We start from the raw sequence: 23,114 nt of genomic DNA, 5'->3' as shown, positions 1-23,114 counted from the left end.
AGAAAATGTTCAAGAATTCCCAGCGCTTTCCATTCGGTAAACCTGACTTTCACTTTTCACATACTATTCAGTTTCACTTTACCACTTTACCTACTGAAAGTCTTGCTAAAAAATCTGTCAGTGACTCGACTTTATGAATAGGATATTCACAACTTGGAAATTCACACTTAACGTTTGTCTCCCCGCGCCCCACCCCCACCTCTGCCATCTCAAGAAAGAAACCACAAAAATCTGGGCATCTGGTCCAGGAATAATTTCGAACAAGTCTACATTCGGTCTGGACTGGGGTAAGGGGCTGCGGCTGGGCGAGGGCAGCTTAGCTACCACACGCAAAAGCCTGGTATCTGGTCACAGAGTACAGCGGGAGCTATCTGCTTTCACGAAGGCAAGTGAGAACCTACATGTTACCGTGCTGTGAGCAACCGCCAAGAGCCCGAAGTCCACTAAACCTGTGCCACGGAGCCTGACCTCCTGTGCAGACAGCGCTGCGGGGAGCGATCCCGCGGCCGCCAGCGGTGGGACCCAACTGCTGCCGATGCCCACGCATCCCTTTAAAGACATTCGGGAGCAAAAAGGACCGCAACTCCTGAGGTCGCCAGTCCAGGCGCTCTGGTAAGGGGACATCCTCGACCTCTCGTGTGGTGAGCCCAGAGAAGCCTACCCCGGGACGAAGTTACCTGCAGGAGGCGACCAATGCACCGGTCCTCAGAGCACCCGCCTCCTCCCGCCCCCTCCCCCTTCTCCGCCCTGTCCCTTACCTTGGTTGTTGGAGACGTGACTGCAGTCGCCTGGCCAAGCTGTCAGCAAAGGCAAGAAGAAACCAAATTGCAAAAGAAATTCCCGGACTTCGCAGCCCCCCATGACTCTCCCCGGCTCTCTTCTTCTCCCACTTAAAGAGAACTGACGGCAGCGGGGCCAAGTGTTCTGCGTAGGGTAGGGGTCCCGGTCCACGTCTTCTTCCTCCTCCTCTTCCTCCTCCACCCGGCCCGCAGGAGGTGTCCCGGGGCGCCCCCCGCGTGAGGCCCCGGGGGCAGGGCACGAAGGTCCAGGCTGCCCAGGTGCAGGCGCAGCTGCTTCGGAGGAGGACGCTGCCTGCGGCGCCAGGGAGCTCCTGGCGGCTGTAAGCGAGCGGAATTGCATCCACCACCGTGTCCCGCTCGCGCGAGGACTATTCACTTGGGCCCGGGAGAGCGCGCGCGCAGGAGCGAGCTCGGGCTGTGGTTTGGGGGAGGGGAGCGAGGGGGCGGGGGAGGGCGCCTCACGGGGGGAATAGGAGGAGGGACGACCAGGTGCGGCGGGCAGTTCAGGCGGCCCGAGCGCCTCTCCGGACTGAAGTGGGCACTTGCAGAGCCAAAAGGAGAGGCACAGCAGCTGTGAAGGCTCGGCGGGGCCGTGAGTGGCCCGAACGAGCTACATACAGGCTGCGCCCCCAGCCCCTCGCCTAGGTGGCGACGGCAGCGGTTTGCACAGCGGACACTTCCAACTCCGCCGCGTGCGCGATGCGCCTGGGCCTTGGCAGCCGCTTTCTGAGCATCTCTGAGGCCGGACTTAGTCCCCCAAACACTTTGCTTCCCATTTCGCGGCAGCAGCGCCGAGCGCTTTAGGGCGAGTCAGCTCCTGACACCGCTTCCCCCTGACTTCATATTTCCGCCGCTGGAGGGGGTGAGTGCTGTGGGCAAGCGCTCCCGGTCTGGGGCGAGCCGGGCGGCGGCTGCCAACCTAACCACTCCTCAGTTCGGAACGCCCAAACTTGCCCACTAGGGCGAGCGCCTCAACTTTGTGGCCGCCTCCGCTGCTTCGAGTCCTAGTAAGCCAAAAAGAAAGAGCAAGCAGCTGAGGAGAGTCACATCAGGCTGGAGACGGGCGGGTGCCCGGCGCTGGGGCTCACTGAGGTCTTCGCGTCGCCGCGCGGCGGTGACTTCGCGGTGGAGGTCACGAGCATTGTCGCAGTCGTGGGCGCTGGGATTCCGGGGGCCCGGAGCGCCCCTGGCGTGCCCCCGGCGTGGCGGCGTCGGACCGTGCGCCCCGAGCAGCCCAAAGGCTGAGCGGCGCGCGGCAACATCCACGGCTGCGCCGAGTGCGCGCGAACGGACTGCTCTCCCCACGCAAGCCGCCCCCTCGCGGCACCTACTCCCTCCCAGCGCTCGGGTCGGTGGGAAACGGCAGACTCAATGACTGCGTGGTGGGATCACGCGGCTCTCCGAGCAGGGCGGGGGCAACACGCAGTGCTAACAGAGAGCGGTCTCGCGTCCGTGGCCCTCACGCCCTCGCGCCGCGGCCGAGGCGGGCGCAGAGGGCAGGGCCGGGACTGCCAGCTCTGCTGAGCTCCGCCAAGCCTTGCGCTCGGCCCGCCTGGCAGCGGCGACTCGGATGCTGCCAGTTCGGCGCTAGAGGGGGTTAGTCGACAACAAAAATGCCTCCACTGCTTGCAGGTGGAGGCGACTCCTCACACAAGGAAGGAAAAAGGAAGGAGGAATGCTCTCAGACTAAACTTAATGCGTTTTTTTTAGGGCGGCGCCAAGCAACCCATATCTCTAGTGTTGGGGTTCTGTAATAGTTTATTCGCTGTTGTTATTATTAGCATCATCATCATTTTCTTTCTGTCACAGTCGAGTGAGGTTGAAAAGCCCACCTCAAAACTCAGAATATTTTGAAGAAATGTTTATGGCAATGGAGAAAGCTGAACCGAGAAGAGAAAGGAGCGGTATTATAAAGGGTAGAACGATATTTTCAAAGTGGGCAGAGGGCAATGGGAGGGAAATGGCACAATGGCAAGTGTTGGGGAAATAGTAGATCAAGGAGCAAAGGGACAGTGTTCGATGCTTACAGAATTCTGCAAGAGAAAGGATCTTCCCATTCGATGTGTTTCCACGCTGCGATGTTTGTGTCATATATGGTGGTTGAAGTTCAGTTATTGGCTTAAAATCAACTGGAAGCGGAGAGAGAAGGACAGCGAAAAGAAGCCCCACGTCTAATTCAGCTGCGTGGAGAAAAATGTGAAATGCAAGTGATTTTGAGAATGTAAGGAAGGTTTCCGATTGGTGACTGTACTTTCACTCTCCTTAGGAATTCAAGCACTGCTTCTCTCTTTTTTTTTTTTTTTAAGATTTTTATTTATTTATTTGACAGAGAGAGACACAGCGAGAGAGGGAAACCAAGCAGGGGGAGTGGGAGAGGGAGAAGCAGGCCTCCCGCAGGACAGGGACCTCGATGTGGGGCTCGATCTCAGGACCCTGGGATCGCTTAACGACTGAGCCACCCAGGCGCCCCAAACACTGTTTCTCTTTAAAGGTGTCCACGCCAATTTAAATGTATGCAAATCACTTCTGAAAAGATAACCAAGTATGGAGTTTATATATTGGTACTTAAAGGAGTAAAATTTGATTTTACTACTGATTTTACCACTCTTACTGATATTGACTGACCACATGGGTATTTGCAGACTCAGTTTATAATTTGCAAACTGTAAAATTAAAAGGCTGCATTATAATATAAGTTGTTATGTCTAAATAAATGTTCTTAAAAGTGTTAATGATTCATTATACTGATATTTTGTTCGAAGAATCTTTTATTTACTGTCAAAGAATATATTTCCATGACCTTTTTAAAGTTAGATCCCAATTTTTAAACTAGATTTCTCTTTACCCCTACCTACAATTCATCTACAATTTACAACTTTTGTTTGTTTAAATAAGTCATAGTGAAGCATGACATAATATATTACTTACCTGGTCAGGTAATTGATAGTCATACTCTGGTTTTGGTTTTTAAGAAAAAAATTACAAGATTTTTATCAATATTAAAATAAAAATATGTTTATATATTTAGATATTGTCAACTGCATGTCTAGAAGATCATTATCTTAAGTAAAAACTCATCTCAAAGAACATGAATGAAAATGTAATTATCATGACCTTTGACTATATTGAAATTTCAGAAGAATAACCGTAACTATTTGACCATTGTGTTATTCATTATATGTACATATAAATATACATATTTATATATACATATATACACACACAATGTGTATATGGATATTCATTCTCAAATATTTGTTGAGCTCTTTTATGTACTCAGTTCTCCTCACTTAGAGAAGAGTTGATAATATAAGTAAAAATAATTTTTTAAAAGCTAACTTTTTATTTAAAATATAGTTGTGGTTATCCTATGTGAGGTAGAAGCAATTTCACTTAACAGAAATGTACTTCCTTTTTGATTTTCTAGCAGTGTTGATATATTTGCTGAAATGTGACAGTTTCAAAATTATAAGCCACTCAGTGAACCAGATGCAATATTCATGTAGATTTATCTGCACTTGTCTGTTTGAATCATACCCATATTCAGAAAAGCATTCATGTCTCATTTTTCAGTACTATATTCAGAATTCTTTTGTATTCTCTCTGACTGCTGTTCTTCGTGATATATGGTATATACACCTGGTCTGGATTCAGGTAAGAATGATTAAATTTTCATTAAATAAAGATTATGTGAGGTAAAGGGGATTAAGAGGTACAAACTTCCAGTTATAAAATAAATAAATCACAGGAATGAAAAGTACAGCATAGGGAATATAGTCAATAGTATTGTAATAACTTTGTATGATAATGGATGGTAACCACTCATCGTGGTGAGCATTTCATAATGTATATAAAATGTTGACTCACGCTGTTGTACACTTAATGTTGTATATCAACCAGAGTTCAATTAAAAATATATATATAATGCTAAAACTAGTCTAAGCTTTCATTTATAGTAGAAATAATAGTATTCAAAAATACTATTTGCTTTTTAAAATGATGAAAGAAAAGACTCAACCTGCGATTAATCCCTTTGAGAAAAAAAAAGAAGGATTATAATGTTTAATACTCAGCATGTTTCAAGGCTTGAGAAAGTCTTAGGTATTTTATTCTGGTAGAAGAGTAAATTAATCCACTTATATCTGTAATTTGCATTTTCTAAGGTCAAGGTAGAAGCAACATAAATAAAAAGTGTTGATTCTCAGATATGTCAAAATATCAGGTCTTAAAATATTAATTTAGTACTTTGAATAGATATGTCTTTTTTCTTAATATAAAATTTAAGACATGCTGCAAACTATTATTGCTGTCATGTCATCAACTTTAAAGTATAAATTCATTAAAAACTTAAATTTTATATTTTACTATGTGGGCCACTAAAATAAAAAAAAAATCCACAAAGTCAAATATAGTTAATTTGAGGCCCTTTGCTTTAAGAAAATATGTAATCAGAAGGAAAACACACTTCAGAAATTTTTCTTTGATATTAGGAGGTAGTTAAGGTTTTTCTGCAAGACGACATGCAAAACAGTGCTAGGTATTTTACTTTATTGTTAGAATATCCAGTCTTAAAAACTTCACAGAAAAAAAGAATCAACTTGAGGCTAAATAAACATGATGGTTTATTCTGCTGTGATATTGCATTTATTTTTGTGTTATATGACACTTTATAACAAAAGAAAATATATATACAAATATATATACATCATATACATATTAAATATATATTAAAAAATGTGTGTGTATTTGTAATTCAATGAAAACCTTATCTCTAATAGTTTTCTAATTCAGTAACATTTACCAAGTGAGATTTCCATGTGTATCTGTGCTAAGCATTATGGGGAAAGTACAAAGATTACTTGGATTTAGTTCCTAACCATCAGAAGTTTATATTATATTGAAGTCACAGACATATGAATTTTTCTAATACAAAGCATTCTGTTACCCCATAGTGGAGTTTCAAATTATTATAGTTAAGTAAGAGGAAAGGAACCATACCCTCACCCTTTAAGACATGAATCTCTACCATTACTACTTTTGCTTAAACTTTTGGTAATGATTGGTTCATCCTCTGAAAGCTAACTCAAGAACTTTTACTACTGTCAAATATAGTACTAAAGGTTATGTCAAATGGCCAAATGAATCAACCAGATTAAACTTACTTGCCTTTTTAATGAGGTTTACTTAATAGTCTGTGTGGCATCAAGTATTCACAAAAATTAATTTTAGCTAAATTGTGTAGAGAATTTTTTAAATTATATATTTAATTTATTTCAGTTTTATTAGTAACACTTTAATTCATCTTTCATGCCCAGTTGATTGAAAAACTTTGTTTTTATTGAATAATAATAAGTAACATTAAAGAGCATATTCTAAATATCAAAAAGAGAACAACTAATTATAGAAGTAAAACTACCTTTAAAAAATCTTTATATATTGAAATACACCTATTTCCATCATAACAAATAAAATAACAATATCACAGGAATACTGTTATTAATTTCTATTCAGGTATTCAAATTAGTCTATCAAAATAAATGTAGTCTATTTTGTCTTGTATTATACATGCATTAAGACACTTCATGCCCTGCTTCAGGAAAAGACAAAGCTAGGTTTTGCAATACAAATTCTTGGGTATGTCAAACAGTTAAATGTTAAATTTATTAATAATATTATCCATGTTAATAATCATTATCAGCTAAACATTTTAATTATCTTGATACAAATAATGCAAAACATGTTTTCTTACTACAAATTAGAGGTAGATTGAAAGTGTCAGATGAAAAGAAGTGATTAATGCATCTCAACTGGATTTTGTAAGTAAAGTTCTTTTTATAAAAATATTTCTTATAATATTTCAGTTTAGTTTGAAGGCAGATACCATGTTTGCATTTTTGAAATTCTGTATTTTTTGGTGTATATTAAACTTGATAAAAAAATACAATAACAATTCTTGAATGATGTCTCATTATATCTCCAAGTGACCTATAACAACCCAATGAAAACTTAACATGCCTAATATTTACCTTTTATGTCAGGAGTTCCACATCATTTTAATCATAGTGTGTTTCTTTACTATGGCTGTTAAAATGTTTACATGGACTATAAACATTTCTCAGTATCATTTTATAATTATTTTATGGTTAAAAATTATATGTAACTCACTTATACCAATCATTTGACAATGTATGGTTCTTCATATTTTTGCCTAAGTTCAATCACATACACAACCCTCCCAAGAACCTCAAGAAATTTTTAGAGCAGAGAATGTTTCCTTCACATCTCTACAAAAAATAAATAAATAAAAATAAATAACTGTTTAAATATTAATTATATTTTTAGTCAAATTTACCATCTTTATTAATCTTTTTATAAAAGATAATTGAAATCTTACATATTTCAACTATAAAAAAGTACCTACTTGCCCTTTTTCTGTTTGTTAAAGATCATTAAATACTTGAGTCATTATAACTTTATAACTTATGTGTGAATAATATATATTACATGTCTGAAGTGCCCATTCTGAGTTGTTATGAAAATGGACTTGTGCTACTCAGGAAATAAGCCCCAATATAAAGTCCATGTGAGACTTCCTCTGCCATCCCACTGTTAAATTTTATTCATGGTCCATAGTGTTAGAAGTATACTGATGTTCATAGTATTTGGAATTTGATTGTAATATCTTTGCTATTTTTAGAGGTAAAAATAAAATTCTATATATTGGTGAAAAGCAAACATAAGCACTAGGATGATTTTGATTATTATTAATATATAGTCAAAGACTATTCTTGATTTATTTTTCCCTGATTTATTTTGCATCATGGTTTAAAATATATAAGAAATTGGAAGTATATTCATGCTTATTTTTGAGTATTTTTAATCCAATGAAAAAAATTAACTTTCTTGTTCATTGAGAGTATGTACAATTTTCAAATAAGATATTAAGGTTATATGTGATTTATCCAAAACAAATGCTATATTAATGCTGCCTAATAGAACTTAGTGCAATATTAGAGATATTATATATCTGTGTTGTTCAATACAGTAGCCACTAGCCACATCCACATAGAGCTTTTCAGTGTTTGAATGTAGTCTAGCATGACTGAGGAAATGAATTTTTAGTTTTTCTTAACTTTTATAAATTTAAAACTAAATATCCATGTGTGGCAGTGGCTACCACATTGGATAGCATATAGTTTATACCTATGAATATAGATATAATTTTATTCTCTCTATGTATAGTTTTGTTTTCAATACTTCCATGTTTATGATTGGGGAAAATAAGAAAGAGATTTGAAAACCATGTAAACATTGAATGTGCACAGTATACCTTTTTACAAGAACAGCCTATTCTTCCTACAGCAATTCTGTCACACACAGTCACGTTTATCATGAACAAAAATGAAGCACACTTTGAACAATAACTCTGCTGGTACATGTGTTTGTACTGTCTTCAAAGCTAGCCTGACATGATGTGCTGTTTTCATATTACATTGAGTTGGTCAGAAGACATTAAAAATAGTCACCCTGATAGAAATCCATAATATTTAAAATTATTTCAATTCTGAATAGAATTACTTGCCCAGTGTGCCTAATCTTGGATGCTATAATTTTAAAAATGGCTCAGAAGCTGCCATCAACCCCGCTATGCCTACTGTGACAGTTACACAGCCAGGGTTTCACAAAATTGCAGTGACCGGAGAGACTCAATAACAGTACTGAGGGTTCCAAAACTAATAACCTTACCCAGAGATTTGTTAAAGAAGCAGCAAGATTTTGCCTTTAGATTCTATAACGTCTTTGTCTTTGTGTTTTGGCATTTTTTTTTCCCTCTTTGATTTTAGATTTGCATGTAAAAATATTGGCAGGATCCCATTTTCGTGTTAGTAGATTTTTTTTAAATATGAGTATTCTTAGGAAAGCCTGAGAATCTGTTTACCACTGTTTCATGTATATCATATCCTGTTTGTCACTTGATGGTATCTTTCTATAACTTTAATTTGTCATAAGCACCAAAGCAAAAAAAAAAAAAAAAAAGAAAGAAAAGAAAATCCAATAAAAATGTCATCTCCTAAAGAAATCTTGAAATATAATAAAAATATTAATTTTTCTGTTACTTAGAAAGCAGTTACATAGTATTTACTATATGCCAGATACTATCCAAGTACAAATAATAATTTCAGATATTAATTATAAATACTAATTATGAATAGGAATTCTATTAATCCTCAAAACAACACTCTGAAGTTGTTGCTTTTATTATCCTTATTTTATAGGTTAGAAAGCTGAAGCACAGAACTTGCCCACAGTCACCTGGCCAGTAAGCTGTAAAGCAAGGATGTGAACCCAAGCAATCTGGCTCTGAAAGCTATGACTTTCATTGCTGTGCTGCCTCTCTTGTATCCTTGCATGTTGACCCAAATATACACAAGCATGCACGTATTTATTTCCATATATCTGTGTATCTATCTTGTAAAATGTATTTAATTCTATAAAATTAAGCTCAGTTTGTGGAGTATTTTCAGTGAATCTTCTTCCCAATTTTGACTATTCCCAAATGACCTCATTCTTCTTTCTCATGGCCCAGCATTTACACTTGGTGACTCTTGCTGGATAATTTTTCTTTTTTCTTGAAATCTTTCTCTTAAATGCCACCTGTCTCCCAGTGTTACTAACTCATATTTATTCAACTATTATATTTTGCATTCCATGAATGCATCTTTCTCTAGGCACTGAGTATTAAAATGATGAACAAATGGACAAAAAAGTTTGCTCACACAGAACTTACATTCTAGGGTTAGTATGTACTAAGTGCTTATCATATGTCTCACACTGTTCTAAATACATTATATATGTTAGTCCATTAATATTCACAGCCCTATGAGGTAGGTACTTTTATTGTACCCATTTTACAAATGATGAAGCCAAAACATAAAGATTACAAGCTAATAAGAGGCAGAGCAATAATTATTAACTTTTAAAGTAATTGCAATGCCAGCAAGAACATTAGCAGAGAGAAAAAATAGGTTTTGGCAATAATTCTGGAGTGAGATAACAGCGGTTTGTCTTAGAATGGTGACGGAGAAGAAGTGGATGGATTCCCCAAATACTTTGAAGATAGAAAGGATAGGACTTCCTAATGATTTGGATGGTGGTTCATGCTATCTCGTTAGTGACTAGAAATGGCTGAAGTGCCTAGTGAGACAGAAAACAAATTTACAAATTTTTAAAAGCCTATTCAAACCATAAACTGAGCTATTGAAGAAGACTTTGAAGCAATATTTCTAGCTTTTGAACTGTATATTTTCTTAAGAAGTAATTTTGTCTTTTCTCAAATCATACCTAGAATTCTGTCCCCATTCTTCTTCCAAAAAATCAGATCAGGTCACTCCAAATCTTTAAATTTAAAATACAGCATTTATTCTATGATCTGAAACTACACACAAAGGCATAATGAAATTAATTCAAGAATTAGAATACAGCATTTATTTTCATAAAAATTAGAAAAACTAACTTTGAACCTTACATAAATTAGTCATATGTCTTGTGATTCATCAAAACATATTCACCATCTATATTACTGTGTTTATCCTAGCCAGGCATCAACTCTCCTGAGTTGAAAGAATTATCATTTCTAAAGCCAGATATGAGTTTATCATGTGTTTATCAACTAGTCAGGAACAGAGTAATCCATATTCAGTATACTTCAAACACTACCAAAAATGAGGAACTCAAATCCTCATTGAAAATATTCCCCAATTTTCAGCCAGAACGAACAAATAGGAGGATTATATTAAATGCCAATATTCTGTGTGAGGGTAAAGACTATTTCACAAATGTACTATATGTGACTGAGAAACTTTTTAAAAAAGAAAAACTCAAGGATAAAGTACCTGAATATTTTACCCTCTTGCCATTATAAAAATGGTTATGTGTTTATGCCAAAAATCAAAAGGACATTTGAGTCAATTGATACACTTTGTTGTAAATTTAGTAAATTTATCTTTTTAAGTTATCCTTTTAAATTTTAAAAGTAGCATAACAATATAATAGAATATGTGGAAATTGAAAAAAAAATAACACTCTTTTATTGTACTACCGTAATATAATTACTATTCTTGTTTTAGTATATTTCAAGTGTCTTAACCTTCCCCTTCCCAAATACATACTCTTACATGAATTCAAATTGATGTTGCATTTCAATTTCTCTGCTGGTTGCTTGATTTTAAAGGATTTAGGATTTATTTATATACAAATTGTCTTATGATGTGGATTACATAAAAGGATTTGAAAATAACTAGGAAAGAAAGGCATTGCTACATGAGATAGATGATGCAAATATTGTAAGCCAAGTAGGATTTTTGTAGTTTGCATGATTTTCAGAAAATATTCAATATTATTAACATATATAATATTGATGCAGAATTTCAAAGTGTTGAAATGAGGTGGGTTTTTTTAACATATAAAATTTTGTAATATTACCTGATGGGGAAAAAAGCACAATACTTTTCCTAAAGAAAGTCTTAATATGCTATAATGACAGTAATAAGATGAAGATTCCCTAAATTGTAAATTCTAGGCAAAAATGCAAAATAACTTACAGGAATCTATTTCTTTTACCCTGTCTTTAAATATTTCCTTTGTGCACCATCCCTCCTTTCAGACACACAACTAATCTGATAACTCAATTTTTTTCTTTGTCTTTCAAAAAACAATGTAAAGGAATCTTTTTTATGATATGTGAAATGGAAGCAATTGGAGCCATGCTGTTCTATTTTATCAACAGTCAACAATTCAACAATACCAGTACCAATGATATGCATTTGAGAATGTGAAGCTTGAAAGATAAACTATCCAGAGTTACACAGGTAATAAATAGCAGAGTATCTGCTCATATTCTTTGCTTTCTTTAAATCATCAGTAAGATTTTTATCTAGCACTGACCTGTTTGGATAGAAAGACAATTAAGTTGGATTTCTAAAAATATTTCAATCCTTTGTTTTAATATTTAAATTTAATCATAATATTTCCATTTGGCCTAAAATATTTTTTTCTGCAGTCCATCACCAATTTAGCTTATTTCTTTAGAAAGAGCATCTGAGATATAAGCTCAGACTATTTATGTTTTTTTTTAATTATTATACTCTAACATGTCAGAAAATTTTTATTTCTCTTACAGTTTGGCTGAGTGTATAATTCTAGGTCAAAAATCATTTCTTAGCAGAATTTTGAAATCATTCTCCATTGTCATCTATGATTGCTAATAAGATATTTGATGTTAGTGATTTTCATTTCAATGAATCTGACCTCCATTTTTCTCTCTTTCTGAAAACTGTAAGGATCCTCCAATTATATTTGGTGTGCTTAAATTCAAAATAGTCTATTTAGAGTTGGATTTTTATTCTTAATTGTTCTTCCTGCTCAGCTCTTATGAAATCTTTCAAAATAAAACAAAAAAAATAGTGGCACTTTAGGCATTTATCAAAACCCAAAGAACTGTAGAACAACAAAAAAGTGAACAAATATAAACTATGAGTTTTATTTAATAGTAATGCATCAGTATTGGCTCATCAATTGTAATAAATGTATTATACTAATGCAAGATGTTAATAATAGGAGAAACTGTGTCAGAGGAGGGGAATAAGTGGGAATGCTCTGTACTTTCTGCACAACTTTTCTGTAAACTTTAAACTGCTCTAAAAAATAAAGTCTATTTTTAAAAATAACATCTGTATTTGTCTTTGGGAAATATATCATTATTTATATTCAGACACACTTTTATTTGTTTTCTATCTTTGGTATATTGTTATATAGATTTTAGACTTCCTGGTTTGCTTTTTTTACATCTATTAATTTTTCTTTCATAGTCTCCAATCCTTTTTATACTTGGCCAAATTTTGGAGAAATTATTGGCTGTACTTCATATTAGTTGAAAATTTTAATATTATTATTTTTAATTCCCAAAACTCTTTCTGAGTATCTGATTACTCTCTTTTAATAAAAGTTCAGTTTCATTGTTTTTGGTTTATACAGTAATATTTTCTTTGATATTGATGAGTGATCTATGAATTAGACTTCTGGTTTCAAATGACAGAAACCTGTTTCCAAATGACTTAAGCAGAAAAGGAGAATAACGCTCATTGGCTTTTACTAGCTCAACTTTGTTCATATGGACAAATTTTAACAAATTACCATTGCTAGAGGGATTCAGAATTCTCACTGCTCAGAACTGGTTCACATGTCTATTCCTAATACCAGGGAGTAAGTTAATCACTATGAGAACCATGCAAATTGAAAGCAATAGATGGGTGGTTCTCAAAGAAGAAGAAAAAATTGATGCTGGTCAGGGAAGAACAGTTCATTAGAAGAATAACTATTATACAATCTTAAATATCTCCATTTTCCAAGGTCAGCAGCTTTGTTTGTTTAATTAACTTACTCTTTTGGGGGGGACAGTGTAGAAGTGGAGATTCACTTTCTATAAAAGACTAGTTGGTAGCAACTTCTTTCTAGATATGTCTGCTGAGATAAGGGAAACAAAAGCAAAAACAAACTATTAGGACTCCATCAAAATAAAAGCCTTCTGCACGGCAAAGGAAACAATCAACAAAACTAAAAGACAACTTACAGAATGGGAAAAAATATTTGCAAATGACTTATCTGATAACGGGTTGGTATCCCAAATATATAAAGAACTTATCAAACCCAACACCCAAAAAAACAAATAATCCAATTAAAAAATGGGCAGAAGACATGAACAGACATTTCTCCAAAGAAGATATCCAAATGGCCAACAGACACATAAAAAGATGCTCATCATCACTAATCATCGGAGAAATACAAATCAAAACTACAATGAGGGATGCCGGATGGCTCAGTCTGTTAAGTGTCTGCTTTCAGCTCAGGTCATGATCCCAGTGTCCTGGGATCAAGTGCCGTGTCAGGCTCCTTGCTGAGTGGGGAGCCTGCTTCCCTCTCTGCCTGCCACTCCCCCCCACTTGTGCTCACTCTCTCTTCTCTCTCTGACAAATAAATAAATAAAATCCTAAAAAAAAACTACAATGAGATAGCACCTCACATTTGTCAGAATGGCTAAAACCAACAACACAAGAAACAAAGGATGTTGGTGAGGATGCGAGAAAGGGGAACTCTCCTGTACTGTTGGTGGGAATGCAAACTGGTATAGCCACTCTGGAGAACAGTTTAGAGGTTCCTCAAAAAGTTAAAAATAGAACTGCCCTATGGTCCAACAATTGCACTATTATATTTTCAAACAATATGAAAATACTAATTCAAAAGGATACATGCACCCCAATGTTTATAGCAGCATTATCTACAATAGCCAAATTGTGGAAAGAGCTCAAGTGTCCATCGACTGGTGAATGGATAAAAAAGAGGTGGTATATACATACAATGGAACGTTACTCAGCCATAAAAAAGAATGAAATCTTGCCATTTGCAATGACATGGATGGAGCTAGAGACTATTATGCTAAGTGAAATAAGTCAGTCAGAGAAAGAAATACACCATATGATTTCACTCATATGTGGAATTTAAGAAACAAAACAAATGAACAAAGGGAAGGAAAGAAGAGAGATGCAAACCAAGAAATAGAATCTTAACTATAGGGGCGCCTGGGCGGCTCAGTCGTTAAGCCTCTGCCTTAGGCTCAGGTCATGATCCTGGGGTCCTGGGATCAAGCCCCGCATCGGGCTCCCTGCTCGGCGGGAAGCCTGCTTCTCCTCCTCCACTCCCCCTGCTTGTGTTCCCTCTCTCGCTGTCTCTCTCTGTCAAATAAATAAAATCTTAAAAAAAAAAAAAAGAATCTTAACTATAGAGAACAAACTGATGGTTACCAGAGGGGAGTGGGTGGGCATGATGGGTTAAATAGGTAATAGGGATTAAGGGGTGCACTTGTTGTGATAAGCACCAGGTGCTGTATGGAAGTGGTGAATAACTATATTGTACACCTGAAACTAATATTATAGTGTATGTTAACCAGATGGAATTTAAATAAGAACTTTTTTATTTTTATTTTATTTTATTTTATTTTATTTTTTTTTTTTTAAGATTTTATTTATTTATTTGACAGAGAGAGACACAGCGAGAGAGGGAACACCAGCAGGGGGAGTGAGAGAGGGAGAAGCAGGCTTCCCGCGGAGCAGGGAGCCCGATGCGGGGCTCGATCCCAGGACCCTGGGATCATGACCTGAGCCGAAGGCAGACGCTTAACGACTGAGCCACCCAGGCGCCCCAAGAACTTTTTTAAAAGTCTGATTTTACTCTCATTCCATTTATATTTCTAAATGAAGGAATAATTAATAAAATTTGCTAGTGTGGGTATCTGTTATATTAATTCTCTTTGTAAATCAGGTTTCTCTACAGCATTAGAGGATTGACTGAAAGTTTACTTTGGGCAGGAAGCAGTCAGTCTACTTAGACTTTAATCCATCCTCATGCCAGAATGATAAACTCTTTACTCTGAGGGAAACAAAACCCATTTTAGGACCTTAATACTCTCCAGAAATTCAATTCTATTTCTTCAGAAGTGGGTGCCTGAGTTTGTCCTGGGACATATATTGCTATTGTTGGTCACTCTGTGGGCATGGTATAAAGCCTGTCTCTGGAGCCTCACAGGAAGAATATCTCTCATCTTTGTTCTAAACTTATATGGATACTTTATACTGTGTGTAACAAATGTTAAAATTGACATTTTGACAGTGAATAGATACCAAGATATAGCAAAGCCAGATTATTATGTGCATTTACAAAGGAATGTTACATGAACCCACTCCATGTCCCTTGTACCCACCTTCTAGAAAAAAAGATTAGGGTTTAGAGAAACCTCTGTGAAAACATCTGTTGTCTTATTGCAAAGATAGAATGGTGGTACAAGTTGAGAGAGATCCATCAGATCACTTCAAGTTCACAATATATATGCTGCACTTGGAAGACATCGAGGGCTGGTGCATAATTCACTCCTAGTATTCTACTTTTTTATTGCTTGTATCTTAATGGCATAAAACAATCATTCTATTATACTCACGGACTCAGTGGGGCAGGATTTCAAAAAGGGCACAGCAGGGAACAGTGTTAGTCTCTGTTTCACAATGTCTAAGCCTCAGCACAGGAGGCTCAGTGGCTGTGGGTGACTCAGGCATCTTCCCTCACATGTCTGGCAGTTGATGCTGGCTGGTACCTCGGCTGGGACTGTTGATCAAAACTTCTACATTTGACCTCTCCACATGCTTCAGGCTTCCTCAGAGAATGTAGGCCCCACCTCTCGATGGAAGGAATATGAATATAACATTGTAAGAAGAGCATGTGTGCTGGAAGATCTTGTAGTCATTTTGGAAAATATATCATGCCTGAGAAAGCCTAAGTAGTTTGTGAAAATAAGATAGGGGTGTCTCTAATGGGAGCAGCCTGAACCTCAATTTGTTGAGCAAGGAATGAATGGGACATTTGAGAATGAATATTCAATCAGGTCATTTTGAATTCAGTCTTAGAGGGACAGTAAAAGGCTGAAGAATGCCAGCAGTAAAAAACAGGAGGTATGTAATCAAGGAAATGCAAATTAAAACAACAAGGAGATACCATTACACACCTGTCAGAATCACCAAAATCCAGAACACTGAAAACACCAAATGCCGGCGAGGATGTGGAACAACAGGAACAGGTGGTGGCAATGCAAAATGGTACACTTGGAAGACACACTTTAGTGGTTTCTTACAAAACTAAGCATACTCTTCAGATATGACCCAGCAATTGTGCTCCTTGATATTTACCCAAAGTAGTTGAAAATTTATGTCCACACAAAAACCTGCACTCAGTTTATAGCAGCTTTATTCATAATTGCCAAAACTGAGAAGCAACCAAGATTTCCTTAAGTAGATGAATGAATAAATAAATTTGGTATATCCAGACAATGGAATATTACCCAGCACTGAAAAGAAATGAGCTATCAAGCCATGAAAAGACGTGGACATGGGAGCCAATCTGAAAAGTCTACAGACTGTATGATTCCAACTATATGACATTCTGGAAAAGGCAAAATGGTGGAGACAGTGAAAAGATCAGCGGTTGCCAGGGATTCCTGGGTGGGGAGGAATAAGTAGATGGGGCACAGAGAACTTTCAGAGCAATGAAAATATTCTTTCTGATACTATCACGATGGATGCATACCATTATACATTTGCCCAAACTCACAGAATGTGCAACACCAAGAGTGAACCACAATGTAAATTATGGACTTTGGATGTCAATGTAGGTTCATTAATTACAACAAAGGTCAACTGGGGGAGGATGTTGCTAACATGGGGGAGGCTATACACATGTGGGGGGAAAGGTGCATGGAAAATCTCTGCACCTTCCCTTCAATTTTATTGTGACCTAAAACTGCTTTAAAAAATAAAGTCTTAAAAAAAATGGTAGATAAATAAGGGTCCAATTGAAATAGAGATGTCTCTTCTCGTTCAAAGGAACTGCATGAGAAAGATGGCCACAGATGTGAAAATCTAAAAAATTTACAATAGCAGCTCATGATAAAGGGGGAAAAAAATGTTAAATCCCTGCCAGAACCAGAAACAAAGAAGTCACCAATGCAAGTAAAAATTTTCCTATCCCTTTAAATCTTTTCCTTCAAAGATCAAACCACAGCTAATGTGGAAAGCCTCGAATATGAAAAGAAAGTAGAAATCAACTATGTTACTCAAACTAAAAACAGGTAGCCTCTCAGGGTTTAAAAATGTAGACTTAGAGGAGGAGAAAAATGTTTTAAGAAATCATACTCTTGAATTAATTAGTGTTTAATTAGTATTTTGATGGATATTCTGTATTCTAAATTGACTCTACAATTATGAGGTTAACTGACTATCCCGTCTAAAACAGAATACTCAAGAGATATTTCCAATTTTCTTTCTGGGAAAGATTTTCTTCCCTACTGGAAAAGAAATGAAAGAGACAGGAAGAAACGAAGTAGATTTTTATTTAGATGGCATCACATGAGTCATATATTTAACATACCACTTACATGTGGCTTACTTTGTTGTGGTCTATCAGTCTTCCAGAAATCCATCCATATTTCTACCCAATTAATGGTCTGATAATAATACTTCTGTGAAATCACACTTTTATTCTTTTCTGCTAGCAAGGACCAGAAAACATGCATCCTCAGATAAACTTCAATCCCTACCAAAAATACCCAGAGTCAGATTAATTAACCCAGATAATTCAACACCAGACTTCCCAATCAATTTGCCCAAAGTCTTGTCATTTCTTTTTCAGAAATGGAATTTCTGTTCTGATCTTGCTGATTTTCTGTTGAAATCCTTGCCTCACTGTCTCCTTCCAGATTAGGTAATGCCTAGGTGGGACAATAATAATTTCTTTCTAGTAGTAACTGGTTCACATGTATTTAAGACATCACTTTATGCTAAAGTTGATCTGTGAAATATGGAATGGACCTTTAAAAGTCCCTGACACTGCAACCAAGGTTATATGACCTATGCACTGTTGCTAGAGTTGCAGGTCCATAGATGTGACAATATCCTGTTGAAGAATAGGAACAATATTCCTCACATTGTTACTTGACAGCAGCAGAAGCATTAGAAGACTATCCAAAGCAATCTAAATGTTATCCCTTTCTGGGATTCACTCAAATGGTTTGCAAAATAAAAATTCCTGACTGCAGAGGTAAGTTGCTTGGCATTTGTGGGAATGCTTTGAATTTAATGGGAAACACCAACTCTGTTAATATTATGCCAATAAAACAATAAGATAAAATTTAACTTGTTTCATAAATTAATAGTAATAGCCATGCTAATTTTCATTTTAAGGGTAGATATATTTGCTGATAATTAATAAAAGGGAAGATATTTGCATGACCAAGTGAGAATATTTATAGGTGTGTGAGACAGTAAGCATGTTGAAAATATTCTGAAAGAGAATTCTAATAGAATTGCTTACCAGAAAACATTTTCTTGTACAGAGACTTATGATGTTCTTAACAATAACTGATAAGACCCTTGGTTCAAATAATGTGAACTGTGAGGTATTATGATTTTCCATCAATATTTGGAAGATAAAAATATTAATATGAACAGCAGATCTTCAAGATAACTAAACAAAGAAAGTGTTATTATGACTGAAGGTATTACTGTGTGCTGGGAAGCTGTGTAAAATATAATGGGTTGTTCTTAAAATACTAACGTAACAAAAGCTCTCTGGGATGTACAATACGATTATACTTCATGTTATTTCCAGCTTTGTACCTGAGAAAGCATTCAGATAAACTTAGCAGAATATGGTAAATAAAAACCATATGTGGTAAAGGTATGTTCATCAATCTGTTTTTAATATCTGCATTGTGTAGACAATATGCTTAATATATCTTTTTTCAGTGACGGTTTTGTATCTGCTAATAGTTATCTTGACAGTCTTCTTGTAATTGAAAATAAGTGGTCAATAATGAAAATGCAAAGGTAGTTAAAAAAATATAATGACAAAAGAAAAAAGTTAATGATTAACTGATTTCTGTTTCATTTCCATTATATTAAAAATGCAATATTGAGGTTCATTAAAGGGAAAGTAAACAGCATGTAATAATTTATTTTTAAAATATGAAGAGTAAATTCATATTTATTGGGTTCTTTAGAGCAAAATTTGTGGGCACATGTGCATTTAAACCCCAATTTTTTTACACACTTGAACAGATCTATAATTGCTGATTGAAGAATGTTTTGGTGTGATGTGTCCCCTGTCGCCCATCCCATGCACTCATTGCATGAATTTTCACCTGTGTGAGACCTCTTTGAGAACATAATATCCAAAGATGGCTGCTATCAATTCCTTCCTCCTGGAATATGCATGTTCTTCCTCACATCAAAAGGTAGAATTTAATTCCCCATCCCTTTGAATCTAGACTGACGGTAGTAATTTGTTTGAACTATTAGAATGCAATTGAAATATTATCTGGAACATCTGAGACTAGATCATAAGAAGCCTTTTGGTTTCTTCCTGGGCCTCTTAGAATGCCTGGGATTCTGCTCCTTGGAACATGACCTGCCATATTATAAGAAGCCCAAGTCACATGGAGAGGCCATTGTAGTGTGCTGATTGACAGCTCCAGCACAGCTCCCAGCTAACAGTATCAACTGCCAGTCAGGTAGGTGAGCCTTCTTTGTTGGTCGGCCCCAGTTAATCTGTCGGAAGATTCCAGCCCCAGCTGCATGAGAGACCCTGAGAAAAAAATTGCCAGTTAAGTCCAGTCAACCCATAGGACCATAGATAATAATAGACAATAACCATACATAAAGTTATTGTTTCAATAAATTGAAAGCATAATAAATTGTTTCACATCACTAATACTTTGGCAGTTTGTTATGCAGCAATAGAAAATGGAAACAATTCTCAATGATCACATTGCTCAGTATCCAAGGTCTGTGATTTTTCCTCCAAACACTAACAAACTGATATAAAATTGAGGTAGTGTTTTGGTCAAACAATCATGACATACATGATAGGTTTACCCCTATTTAATTGTGAGCAGATGATGCTGCTTTCCTGATTTTACGAATCAGAGTGACAAACACACAAAATCATGTTTTTCAGTTTATAAATATTTTAGGGAGGAATTAAAATTATATTAATTAATAAATTGTTTCTCCTCATGAATCAAGAACCCATACTGAGCTAGATGTTAGGTTGCTAATGTGGAGGCCTGAGCTGTTAGCATTTAGGTCTTAAGACACCCATCTATTTTAGAACACAGAAAGGAGGTAACTGATTCTCATTGTTTTTTCAAGTGTCTGGACAAATAGACTTGTTCATGCTTACAACTTAAAATATATCCTATACCAATGATCCTGAAGAAAGATACATGTTTTGCTTCATTTTATAAATTTTTTTGAATTTGGGGTTATGTTTAATTATTCCAGAAAAATTGCCAAGAGAATACTATTTTCCTTTTATGGTGAGACTTTTTACTGTTACATTTTTTGAAATTCTATATCTGAATTTTGAGAAAACTAAATTTTAAACCCTTCCTAATTTCTTACCTTCTCTTTTCCTCCTTCCTTTGTTTCTTTTCTTCCTCCCTTCATCCATTTCTCATTTTCTGATTTGTCATCATCTATTTATATTTCATCTTCTAGAAAGATGACATAACTAAAGCAAGGCACTAGGATTCAGGTGACCACATTTCTAATCTAAATTCCACAAGTAACCAGATATGTAATTTTGGTTCACAATCTAGAGGCCTAAATTAATCCCTTTGAAACCTTAGGGGATTAAAATAGATTACTTTTGCTGCTTTAAATTACACAATCAAAAACATGTAATACAAGGCAATTATAAGGTAAACATCAAAAGCTAATTTGGACAAGATATTTAAAAAGTGTATCAGACACTTAGTATGAGTTACTTAACTGCAATGAATTGAAGTCAGAATGAAAAGGCAAATTACTTTAGGCTATCTAGTTATCATAATATAATGAAATAAAGCATAAAATTTCTCTGTGGAAATAAACTCATTTTTCTTCATTGACTTCTAGGAGAAATAAACATGATTCCCATGTACAAGGGATATTGGGGAATATAACTGAACCTGTATTCTGTTACAATATTAAGGGACCCATCTCTACTCCCATAGCACCACAGACATATCACAATCCCTGCATATACCAACTTGTGTATTTATATATTTTAACAATTTATGTGTTTATTTGTCTAATGAAACTGAAATTTCTTAGGGCCATTTGACCTTGAGTTGTTTGACTTCTTATTCTCAGCCCCTATACAATATATGGGGCATTCAATAGGCCCTCAATATGTTTTTGTAGAATAAAGAGGTACTGAATCAATCTTCAAATGGATATTTCTTGTCTCATCACATAAAAGACACCAAAGCCATATAATTAGATTATAATTTAGGAAAGCCATGTCTGTATAACTCTGATAATACAGTTAGGTAAGTAGCTTTGTGTTGACCTAACAATACTGTAAAGATCCTAGCACAAAACAAAGAAAAAGATGCCCCTTAAAGAGCATTTTCTTCATTATGAATATTCCATCAGAGTTTATGACAAGGACCAGTTTTTGGTCAGTCCAATATGATTAACACTAGTAATTAGAGTACCATATTTTACATGATTGACTATAAATATGTTTCAAAATAAGATTTCATGCCAGTTTAGAAGTCTGATGTACACTATCTCTCAAGTAGATGCCTGTCCTTTTCTTTATCGGGTTGGATCAGAAGAGTTCGTGAAGCAGATTTTCCTAGAAGGTAGTTTAAAACAGTCCCAAGCGCTTAAAGAAATAGTGGATTAAGATAAGTTTGAATGAGGAGCAGAAAATTGGGAGTAGATGTATCAATTGGCCACAGCTTGCTACCCTGTAACTTCCATAGAAAACCTAATTATGATAAGGCCTATGAAGATAAAAGGAATCATGGATCACTACATCAAAAACTAATGATGTATTGTATGGTGACTAACATAGCATAATAAAATAAAAAAAATAAAAAACATAAAAACGACAACCCTTCCTCTCTGTCACTCCCACCTCTAGTCACTGAAAAAGCTGATGATACACAGGTGAAATTATTCAATATTTTAAGTTAAAGAATGTTGGCAAATTTTAAAGGTATTAACTATGATTTTGATGATGCCATGTGAATATTTCAGGTGGTGCTTAATCTATTCAGCTGCTTTTCAGGGAGAAATATTTTATAACAATGGGATCTTCCAATTCTAGATTTCCTATGGATGTAGCATTGGCAGGATTCTGACATTTAAGTTTCTAAAAATTATTTTCAGCTAATGGATTTTTGGAATGTGGATATAAAGTTTAGAAGCTGCCAAACGGTTCTAGACATCTGCTGGCTCTCTGTGCTCATTAGTGGAGTAAACAACCCTCTTGTAGATAATGTATAGAATATATAACCAGGCCAACTTGTCAGCAAGTTTCTTCAGGCTTGAGAAGAATACATTCTGTTATTTAAACCAAATATTTCAGAATTGACTTTTAACAATAACTGAAATTAGTATATTTGTCTTTATCCTTATCCCTGGTTACTCCAAGATTGAATGTAAACAAAATATTAGATTTTACACATAGAAAACTTCATATTATTAATGTCTTGGTTATTGTAGACATCTTGAAAAAGCATGAATGGAAGTTTAAAAGGTCAGATTTTTTTACTCTGTGTGGCATCTCAGGCAAGGAGCTTAATTATTGGTAAGTTTAGTAAAAAAAAGATAAACCCATTGGGATCATAAAATGCAATATTTTGCTTTTGAATCTTTAGGTTGT

The 23,114-nt window shown here is 36.1% G+C and overlaps 1 protein-coding gene across 8 annotated transcripts in view; it reads right to left on the bottom strand.

The window, feature by feature from the left end:
* EPHA6 (EPH receptor A6) overlaps window positions 1-1,964 on the bottom strand; it is an 815,440-nt gene extending 813,476 nt beyond the window's left edge. For 5 of the 8 annotated variants that reach the window (XM_036070278.2, XM_036070279.2, XM_036070280.2 and 2 more), the window contains exon 1: window positions 759-1,964. In XM_036070278.2, the coding sequence (XP_035926171.1) occupies window positions 759-1,140 (382 nt within the window). In that variant the 5' untranslated portion in view covers window positions 1,141-1,964. The remainder of the gene's footprint in view (window positions 1-758) is intronic. The other 3 variants (XM_036070283.2, XM_036070284.2, XM_036070282.2) reach the window with 2 other exon arrangements.
* Between the last annotated feature and the right edge of the window lie 21,150 nt (window positions 1,965-23,114).

This window comes from Halichoerus grypus, chromosome 1 (assembly GCF_964656455.1).
Source record: "Halichoerus grypus chromosome 1, mHalGry1.hap1.1, whole genome shotgun sequence".
Lineage (NCBI taxonomy): Eukaryota > Metazoa > Chordata > Mammalia > Carnivora > Phocidae > Halichoerus > Halichoerus grypus.
Note: the sequence above shows the minus strand (reverse complement) of the source record. Positions and strands in the feature narration are given on the sequence as shown.